Source organism: Dasypus novemcinctus, chromosome 3 (genome assembly GCF_030445035.2).
Source record: "Dasypus novemcinctus isolate mDasNov1 chromosome 3, mDasNov1.1.hap2, whole genome shotgun sequence".
NCBI classification, from domain to species: Eukaryota; Metazoa; Chordata; class Mammalia; order Cingulata; family Dasypodidae; genus Dasypus; species Dasypus novemcinctus.
This window is the reverse complement of record NC_080675.1, coordinates 100,179,598-100,190,718: the sequence shown is the minus strand read 5'-3', so window position 1 is coordinate 100,190,718 and position 11,121 is coordinate 100,179,598. Positions and strand designations below refer to the sequence as shown.

Sequence of the window (11,121 nt, the reverse complement as noted above, 5' to 3'; positions counted from 1 at the left end):
TAAGAAACAAGACTTATATCTGGTTGTTTCCAACAGAGTTATGAGAGGTGGTAGACTCTGAAGGAGTAGGCTGAGACCTTGGCAGAGACTGAGAGTCATCCTTGCAACATAGCATGAATGCAGAAAAAACAGTAGCTGAGTTTGGTGGGAAAACATCTCAGATGGTGCTTGATTTGGACATTTCTCAATCTCAGAACTGGAACATTTTACCTGAAATAAATCCCCGTTACAAAGGTCAACAAATTTCTGGTACTTTGCATTAGGTAACTAAGATACTATCTAAAAAATAACTTTAATATTTTGTTTTTTTATTTTTAAAGAAGTTTAGATTACATAAATGTTACATAAAAATATAGGGGACCTTGCAGCACACCCATGTCTCAGGATGTGTACTCTTTACTTGTTTCTTAATAAACTCTTTACTCATTCATATATATATATATATGATTCCCATCTACCTCCCCACTCTTTCCCACCTTAACATCTAAAAAATCATTTTTTAAGTAAAAAGAATGATAATGACCATTAATTCTTATGGAAAAATAAATTATTTATACTAGGATTTAAGCACCCATGCTCATGAAAATGGAGTGCTAGAGAATTAAATTTCGTCTTGAAATTACTTACATTATTGTATCATTTTTCAGAAGTCAAAAATATAAATAAATACAATTCAGTGTTAGATAAGTGTATACAGTAAGTTGTTATCTATGAATAATATTTGGTAAGTAATCACTTTAATCAATGATTTTTGAAACATGTTCATGAATGCAAATGAGTTGTTGCTGGATAGCCTTTGTATTTTGCACTTTTATTGACACCATTGTTCAGTCATGTAATTATATTCATGTGCTCTCAGTCACATAAGTCAGTTTTAAATGAATTCAACTGAGACATACCATACATAGAATATTATATAACATTATTACATACAATATTTATATATGTAAATATCTCTATTTTCTCTTTGCTATAGACATATATATCTTTAATCACTCTAAATTTGGGGTGTGAACCATTCTTTATTTGAAAGCAAAGGTGTTCCAACCCAGTTCCTGAAATGCACCAATTAGGGGTGGCCACAAAATCAAAGGATGCCCTCACAGAGGTGCCAAATATTAGCTTTATTTATTGGACCTTGGGGACAGGAGATGGTGTTAGGAAGTGGTAGACTGAAGGATTAAAGTAGAGCCTGTAGGAAAATGAGGGGCCATATATAGGATCTCAGAACAAAGATATTTCCTAACAGAGTTTCTGCTAGAGTCACATGAAGTACATAAATGGGATCTGGTGATGTTACTGTTGAAAGGAATTGTACAGCCTAGAGAAAGTTACAGTCTATGATATAGTCTGTACATTGTTCTACTGTGTGGGAATTTGTTACATTTAACTTGTGCCCTGGGGAATTGTAGCATCTTCACATTGTTTATTAATTCCAAAAATATATACTGGATTATGTTTGTAAAAAGGTCTGCATCTGAGTGTGATTAAATTATGATTAGGGCTTTGATTGGGCCATGTCAGTAGGTGGTTGAGTCCCCTCCCCTCATGGAGAAAACTACACAGCGATAAAGAGAGTTGGAGTTTTAATGTTGGAATTTTGATGCTGGAGTTTTGAGCTGGAGCACAGGAAGTAAGCACACAGAGGAGCAGAACAGCTGAGCCCAGAGAGAATTGAGCCCCGGGGAGAGAGAAACAGAGCCTTTTACCTGATAATCTACAACTGGCATGCGCAGAGAGAAAAAGCATAGAGAGCCTCATAGTGTAAAAATGAGCTTATGGAGAAAACAGAGGAGCTGAGCCAGAGGGAAATGAGCCCTGGAAAGGGAGGAACACAGGAAGCATGAAACCTGGCAGAAGTCAGTAGATATCCTGTTCCAACATATGGCAATGGACTTTAATGAGGGAAATGGATTATCTTTTATGGCCTGTTAACTGTAAGTTTATATCCCAAATAAATACCCTTTATAAAAACAGACTGATTTCTGATATTTTGCATCAGCACCCCTTTACCTGACTAACACAGAATTTGGTACCAAGGAGTGGGAATATGCTTTCACAATTACTAAAATGTGGGAACAGTTTTATGAATGTGTAAAGGGTTTTATTTTTGGAGGAATTTTCAAATGCTGGATAGAAAAAGCCTAGATTGCTTTGAAGAGACTGTTAATAGCAATAGGGATGCTAAAGAGACTTTTTATGATGCTTTAGAAGTAAATGATGAAACTTTTATTTGAAACTGGAGGAAAGGCGATCTGTGTTTTAAAGTTGCAGAGAACTTTGCAAGATTGACTCTCGATGTTTTATGGAAGGCAGAATTTGAAAATGGTGAGCCTGGGCATTTAGCTGAAGGACTTTCCAAAGTAAACTCAGAGAATGCAGATTGGCTTCTCCTTGCAGCTTATAGCAAAATGCTAGATGAGAGAAATATGCTGTTGACTGAACTGTTGGGCACAAAGAAACCAGAAACTGATTCCAGAAATTCCAAGCATCTGGAAATCAAGTCCCCAGATGGTAGCACCCCATTTGAGGATTTACTTAATCTTGGAACTTGTAAATCAAGATTGAAGATGCAGTTATCTCAGAAAGACTTGTGAAAAGTCTTACTGTCTGACGGCTCAGTCCCTTGCTTCTTTCATGCAAAACCCAACATGCTTTTTGAGAGAGATGTATGAACAAAATCATTGTCAGTTTGGACTAAAAGGACATGGGAAGGAGAGATTGAAGGAGAAACAGCTTTAAGAGGGAAAACATGGAAACTGAGAATTGGGATTAAGACATCACCTTGGGCCAAGAGAGAAACCCATCCATATGTACAGAGAGGGTGAGTTTGTTGCTGCCTGATATTCACAGTGTGTTTTGCCACCCTATGCAGAAAGGGTTAGGGTCACATTCCTCAAGGATTAGGGTGGTTTAAGACAACACCCCATAGGTCTGAGAGGAATGGACCACTCTGTTATGGGTTAGGGGATGCCAGGTGATCCACTCACTATTTTGAGAGGGTTGAACCCATATGCCAAAGGTTAGGGAGGATGTTGTCTTCACTTCACTGTACTGGGAGGGCTAAGACTCTAACCCTGAGTTTGGGTAAAGTGTGGCAATCACACCAATGCTCTTGGAGGGTGAGGTCTAGAGTTTGTTTGACACCCAGGTGTTTGATGAGGGTGGAACCAAGAAAATGGTCACTGAACAAGCCTGTGGAAAGGGTGGGTCCACATGAGGCCCCAAGGAAAAGAAACCATCATCTTAAGAATGACTCTCAGACTTTGACATCTAATGAACTATGTCCAGCATGTTTACTGAACTGTAGAGGACACATGACTCATATTTCCTTCCCAGTTTCTCCTTATGATAATGGAAATGTTTGATCTTTGTCTGTCCATTTGTGTTTTGGAAGCAGATAAACAGTTTTATAAGTTTCAAAAGTCTACAGCAGACAGGACTCTGCCCCAAGAAAACTGTATTTCTTTAAGCTGATTATGGTATAATTTTATACCTAGTATTGTCACTGAAATAAGGTTTTTTTGAATATTGCAATGTCTTCTTAGAATTCAAAGGGTAGAATGTAGCAGTTTGGCATTGTTTATGAATTCCACAAAAAGACACTGGATTATGTTTGTAAACTAGTCTATACCTGGGCATGATTAAGGCTTTGATTGGACCATGTCAGAAGGATGTGAAAACTACCTGGCAGTGAAGAGAGTTGGAGTTTTGATGTTGGAGTTTTGATGCTGGAGTTTTGCTCTGGAGCCTGGGAAACTGAGCCCAGAAAGAATCAAGTCCCAGTTAGAGACACAGAGCTGGTCACCTAATGGTCTACAGCTGACCTTGTGGAGTGAGGCAAAGCCTAGGGAGCCTCACAGTCTATAGCTGACCTTGTGGAGAAAACAAAGGAGCTGAGCTGGAGAGAAATGAGCCCTGGGAAAAGAGGAACCCAGGAAGACTGAACCCTGGCAGATATTGGCAGCCATCTTGCTCCAACATGTGGCAATAGACTTTGGTGAGGGAAGTAGCTTACACTTTATGGCTTGGTAACTGTAAGCTTCTACCCTAAATGAATACCCTTTATAAAAACCAACTGTTTTCTGGTATTTTGCATCAGCACCCCTTTAGCTCACTAATACAGGTATGCAGACAGCTCTATACTTCAAGCTGACTTTTCCTTAGGGAGAGTCATCCAGGCCCCAGTACGAACTGGAACCCCACAGAAGGTTTCAAATTTTTCTCTGTTTACAAGTAAAGGATATTTCTCATTGTCTTTAAAAATGATAATCTTATATTTTACAGAGTTTGTAAAAAAAATTAAAAAAAGAAATAAAAACTATGTTGAAAAGAAGAGAATATTGAAATTACTAGTAAACATTATGTAGCTTTTTATTGTCATCATTAACCTTCCATTCATGATTCCCAATCAATCTATTCCATATCGATCAAATGATTCCCCTTCATCACAGATATTCCGATTTGTAAAAGTCTACAGAAAACTATAAGAGGTTAGATATCTGTAATTTACCTTGTTTCCAGAAAATGAATATTTCCTATGGCTGCAGAAACCTGGCCAGATTTCAAACACCTGTTTTTCAATTTTGACATAGCTGCTTTCACCTCTTTGTTCCTTAAAGTATAGATAACCGGGTTTAAAATGGGAGTAAAGATGCTGTAGAACACAGCAAAGATCTTGTTCACTGAGTAACTGTTGAAGGGCCACACATAGATGAAAATGCATGGCCCTAAGTATAATGTGACCACAGTGATGTGGGCAGTCAATGTGGAGCGGGCCTTTGCCATGCTGGCAGAGGAGCGTTTCCTCAGTGTATTAAGTATCACAGTATAGGAGATGACCAGGAGAAGAAAGGAAATCATAGAAAGAAAGCCGCTGTTTGCAACGATTAGCAGGCTGATAAAGTAAGTGTCTCTGCAGGCAAGCTTGGTCACTAGAGGGAGGTCACAGAAAAAGCTGTCTACCTGATTTGGACCACAAAAAGGCAGGTTAACAGCAAATGACATCTGGACAGTAGTATGGATGAGGCCAACACACCAGGAGATGAGGACTAGACTAACACACACCCGTCGGCTCATGATTGTCATGTAGTGGAGTGGTTTGCATATAGCCACATAACGGTCATAGGCCATGGATACAAGGAGCACCATTTCACCACTACCAAATAGATGAAGGAAGAACATCTGAGTCAAGCAGGCTTCAAAAGAAATAGTCTTGTGCTCTACCAGAAAGTCAGCGATCATTTTGGGGGTAGCGAAGGAAGCAACACATATATCTGTAAAAGAGAGGTTTGCAAGGAGAAAGTACATGGGGGTATGAAGGCGGGAATCTGAGGTCACAGTGAGGATGATGAGAATGTTGCCCAGCAGGATTCCTGCATAAAGTAGTAAAAATATGACAAAAAAGAAAGGTTGGAGCTCCTGAGAGCTAGAGAGACCCAGCAACACAAATTCGGACACCCGAGAAATATTTCTCTCATTCATCTACTTTGGAAAGTCTTATCTTCATTTATCTGAATAAGAAAGAAATACAGATAATCAGTGAAATGAGCATGGATTGCTATTCTGGTTTTACTGCACACTTTAGGACTTCTGCTTCTACTTAAATATATATCTGATTTTTCAGGCATCGTTCACAGTTTCAGAGACAGCAATCAAAATGAGACAAACAATGCTAGAACAGGACAATATACATAAGCTCCCAGTGAAAGGAGTAGGTGGTGGTAATTGGTTTGATAGGAGAATTTTAACTAAATGAGCCTTCCAGGTATATGACTTTAAGAAGTCAAATAAGTTAATTTACCTATGAAAATGAAATCTTAAAAGTTGTTTAGGTATATGAAAAAATCCATTTTCAGAATGTATAGGTAAAATCTATTGTTCATTTTCTGCACTAGATACATTAAGAATTCTTAATGAAAAATAATGTCAGATACTAGAGGGGATTAAAATTTCACAAAATTAAAACAATGTAAAGTGTCAGATTCAGAGAATAATGACATATTAATTTATTAAATAAATGTGAAAACATACGGAATTAGTCTATGCTATAATAAGTTCATATAGCAGATATACTTAAGAGAGGAAATGAACAGGAAGGGTGAAAGGAAAGAGGTTGTTGAGTGCTCATAATGTTCAGTTTTTTGAAGAGGTTGATAGTTTTGTTGGCTTCATGGGCTGCTTAGGAAAAGAAGGGATCTTATTTCCATCCTTCATGGCTTCTGAAGACATGCTGGAAATCCTTGAAGCACCCTTCTTATTCCTAAGACAGTTTTTTTTTTTTTAATAAATAACTTTAGTGTAGAAAAGTATATTCAAATCATCGCTGAATTTACAAATAAAATTAATTTTTTTAATGTTGAGTGTAGTTCTTTATATTTTTGGGATCCTACTCTGTCATCAGATACATGTTTTCCTAATACTTTCTCCCATTCTGTAGTTTGTCTTTTCACTCTCTTAATGGCTTGGAGTACAGTCTGCTTTAATTCTGATGAAGTTCAAAATAATCTAGTGTTCCCTTTATCATTTGTGACTTTTCATGTCATATCTAAGAAACCATTGCCTAATCCAAGACCATGGAGAATTACTCCTAAATTTTCTTCAAAGAATTTTATTGCTTTATATCTTACACATAGGTCAATGATCCATTTGAATTAATTACTGTGTGTGGTGTGAGATAGGGAACCAAATTTTAGTGTCTCTTTCCTACTTCCACTAATCCCCTGTAAAGCTAGATTCTAGATTGTGATTCTATGAGTTTACTTTTTCTAATTTGTTCATATTAGTGGGCTAATACAATATTTGTTTTGGTGGCTGACTTCATTCACTCAACAAAATTTATTATGTTCATCCATGTTGTCACATGTTTTAGAAATGCATTTCTTTTTCATGGCAGGATAATATTCCATTGTATGTATAAACCACATCTTATCCAGTCATCAGTTGATGGACACTTCAGTTGCTTCCACCCTTGAAAATTGTGAATGATGTCACCATGGATTAAGATGTGAAAATAAATTGAGTTCCAGTTTTCAAACCTCTTGGGTATATAACTAGATGTGCAATTGCTGGGACATATGAAATTTTATTCTTAACTACAGAGGAACTGCCAAAAAGTCTTCCACAGCAGCTACAAAATTTTACAGTCCCACCAACAATGAATGAATGTTCTATTTTTACTCAACCTTTCCAATACTTGCAATTTTCTGTTTTATTTTTTTTTCATAATAGCCATTCTCGTAGGTATGAAAGGGCATCACATTGTGGTTTTCATTTGCATTTTCCTAATAGCTAGTGATATTGTACATCTTTTCATGTGCACTTTGGCCTTTCATTTATCTTCTTTGGAGAAATATCTATTCTAGTCCTTTGTACATATTTTAAATGTGTTCTTTGTCTTTTTATTATTGAGTTGTATTTTTATTTATGTATTCTGGGTATTAAACCCTTATCAGATAAGAAATTTCCAAATATTTTCTCCCATTGCATCCATTATTGTTTTATTTTCAGGAGAAAGTCTATTTTTTTTCTTCTTCTTCTTTTTTTGCTTGTGCTTTGAGTGTAATTCTAAAAATCATTGCCTAATACCAGTTCCTGAAGATGATTCCCTATGTTTTATTCTAGGAATTTTACAGTTTTGATTATTATGTTTAGTTCTTTGACCTATTTTGAGTTGATTTTTGTTTATGATGTGAAGTGTAGGGATCAGCATTAATTCTTTTGCACATGGACCCAAGTTTTCCAACACCATTAGTTAATGAGTCTATTCTTACCTCATTGAGTGGACTTGGCAAATCCAGTTTGGCCATATTTTGAGAGATAACTTCTCAGTTATCAATTCTATTTAATTGGTCTATATGTTTTCTTGGGCCAGTACCTTGCTGTTTTGATTACTATAACTTTGTTATATCTTTTAAGATCAGGTAGTGTATGTCCTCCAATTTCATTCTTCTTATTCAAGATGGCATTTGGTATTCAAGTCTCTTTACCTTTCCATATAAATTTAATGAATGGGTTTTCTATTTCTGCCAAGAAAGCTATTGGAATTTTGATAGGATTTGCATTGAATCTGTAAATCATTTTGAGTAGAACTGACATCTGAACAATATTTAGTCTTCTAATCCATGAACATAATTATCTTTCCATTTACTTAGATCTTCATTGATTTCTATTAGCAATGTCTTGTTATCTGTATACAAATCCTTTACATATTTGTTAGATTTATTCCTAGATATTTGAATTTTTAGTCACTATTGCAAATGGAATTTTTTTCTTAATTTCTTCTTCTCATTGTTCATTGCTAGTATATAGAATACTATTGATTTTGCATGTTGATCTGTACCCCAGCAAATTTGCTGAATTCATTTATTAGTTACAGTAGATTTGCTGTGGACTGTTCAGGATTTTCTGTATTTAAGATCATGGCATCTGCAAATAGGAAGAGTTTTAGTTTTTCATTTCCAGATTGGATGCTATTATTCTGATTCTTGCTTTCAGTATTATGTTGGATGACAGTGGTGACACTGAGCATCCTTGTATTGTTCCTTTTCATAGAGGAAAAGCTGTCAGTCTGTCATGATTAAGTCAGATGTTTCTTGAATTTTTTAATATGCCCTTTTTCAAGTGGAAGATATTTCCTAGTACTCCTATTTTTCTAAATGTTTTATTCAAAAAAGTGTAATGGATTTTGTCAAATGCCTCTTCTGCAACAATTGAGATGATCATGTTTTTCTTTTGTTTTGCTAATGTGGTGTTTTTACTTAATAATTTTCTCATGTTGAACCACCCTTGCGTACTTAGGATCAATCACTCTTTACCATTATGTATGATTTCCTCTTCATTTGAGGTGTATTCTTTTACAAAGGATTCAAGTAAGAGGATTAAGACCTAGCTATAGCCATGCTTTACTGAATGAACCTAATCAAAAGGTTGTTAACTGAAGTAATCTAATCAAAAGGTCATTCTTACTGTAGGTTTATTCTCACAGGAATGATTAGCTTTAATAAAATGATTTTCTATTGTTCACATAACTTTAAAACATGGCAGTCATTATTGGAAGTTTGTGTGTTTCTATGATTTTGTCGATTTCATTATGGTTATCCAATTTGTTGGTATGCAATTATTCATAGCATCCTTTTAAATTTCTTTTTATTTCTGTGGGGTCAGTAGTACTATTCCCTTTCCAATTCTGATTTTAGTTATTTGTGTCATCTTCATTTTTCCTTTGTGAGTTCAGGTAAAGGATTATTGATTTCACTGAAATTTTTAAAAATTAATTGTTGGTTTTGTTAATTTTCTTTTTTTATTATCTATCTAATTTATCTCCACTTTAATAGTTATTTCCATCTGTTCATTTTGTGTTTAGTTTGATCTTCTTTTTGTAGATCCTTTAGTTTTGAGGTTAAGTCTCTGATTTAAGGTATTTCTTTTTTTTTTTTTTTAATGTAAGCATTTAGAGCTGTAAATTTCCTGCTTGGCACTGTCTTTTCTGCAAACCATAAGTTTTATTATGCTGTGTTTTCATATTTATTTGCTTCAAGATATTTCCTAGTTTCCCTTGTGATTTCTTCTTTGTTCCAAAAGTTCTTTTAAAGAATACATTGTTTAATATCCACATATTTGTGGATTTTCCACTGTCCCTGTTATTGACTTCTAGCACCATTCCATTGAGGTTGTGGAAGATACATTGTATGATTTTAATATTTTTTTAAATTTATTGAGACTTTTTTTTACCTATTTTATGGTCTACCCTGGAAATTGATCCATGTGCCCTAGAGAAGAAGATGCATAATGCAGTTGTTGGTTGAAAAGTTCCATACATATCTCTTACAAGTAGCTGGTTTGTAGTATCGTTAAAGTCCTCTCTTTCCTTACTGATCTTCTTCTATATGTTCTACATATTATTGAAAGTATGGTATTGATAGCTCTTATTATTAATGTAGGACCATCTATTTCTCCCTTCAAATTCATCAGTATTTGCTTCACATATTGAGACTCCGCTTAAGTTCATATATATTTAAAGTCGTTTTGTATTTTCGTTGAACTGAACTCTTTACAGTATATAGTGACACTGTCTCACACAAAAGTTTTGTGTAAAGACTATTTTATCTGACATTAGAATAGCTCCACTTCGGTTACCACTTTCACGGTATTTTTTTTCTAATTTTTCATTTTCAAACTACTTATATCTCTGAATTTAAGGTGAGCCTCTTGAAAGCAGCCTATATTTGGGTCATGCTTTTTAATCCATTCTGTCAAACTCTGCCTTTTCACTAGAGATTTAAATCATTTACATTAAAGTCACAATTGACAGTGCAGGACCTTCTTTTTCTACTTAGCTACATTAATAAGTTTTACTATCCTAATAAGAGAGATAATTGTTTTCAGAAAATATGTCTTTTCACAGGTCAGTATTAAAGGAATGATGATTTTGCATTTTATTTACATCCAAAGGATTGACATTTTATTAATAAAAAACGTATTTATAACTTTTAAATTATTTTCCTTATGTTAAACAGCTGTGGATATTAACTGGAGCAAAGTTTAGCCCTTAAATTTGCACCTAAGGAAAACACAATTGGATAAATAAAACTATAGTAATGATTATGCCTTCTTTTATCACTGACTAGCTTGTTGAAATTGGGGAATGCTCTTAACAAGATCTCCATTTCTTAGGCTGTTAGATACAGGTTTTGGGCAGCAGAAACTCTAAATAACTTTATAATATAAACCTTTTTTTAAAAATCATTTACTCTGAAGAACTAAAATCCTACTTTAGCCAAGCAACTGAATTACGAACTGGTGATAGAGCTGTTAGCTTTATCACTTGTCACCTGGTGTTCTTTTGTTACTATAATAATATTTTCATTTATAGAAGAAAATATACTTATATTTCCCTTCATTCCCATCATATTTTTTCTAGATGAAGTAAGAGTATTTTATCACTTAAAAAAATCTATGTTTTAAGGTCATTAAAAACTTAATACTCTAGTTGCAAGACAAAGCTTTCAAAACAAGATTCTAGGATAATATGACAGTAGTGTCATCAGGCAGCTGTATGACACTGAGAAGTTTAACTTTTCAGGACTCTTTACCCTCAGGTATAAAATGTTAAGAGTACTA

The 11,121-nt window shown here is 34.8% G+C and overlaps 1 protein-coding gene across 1 annotated transcript; it reads right to left on the bottom strand.

Annotated features, from left to right (window-relative positions):
* Positions 1-4,509: 4,509 nt before the first annotated feature.
* LOC101446795 (olfactory receptor 4K15-like) lies at positions 4,510-5,484 on the bottom strand. Its single transcript, XM_004475505.3, has one exon. The coding sequence runs from the start codon at positions 5,482-5,484 to the stop codon at positions 4,510-4,512; it is 975 nt and encodes a 324-aa protein (XP_004475562.1).
* Positions 5,485-11,121: the final 5,637 nt, after the last annotated feature.

Coding starts and splice junctions, on each gene's coding strand:
- LOC101446795 (XM_004475505.3), bottom strand. CDS start 5,484: ATGAATGAGAGAAATATTTCTCGGGTGTCCGAATTTGTGTTGCTGGGT.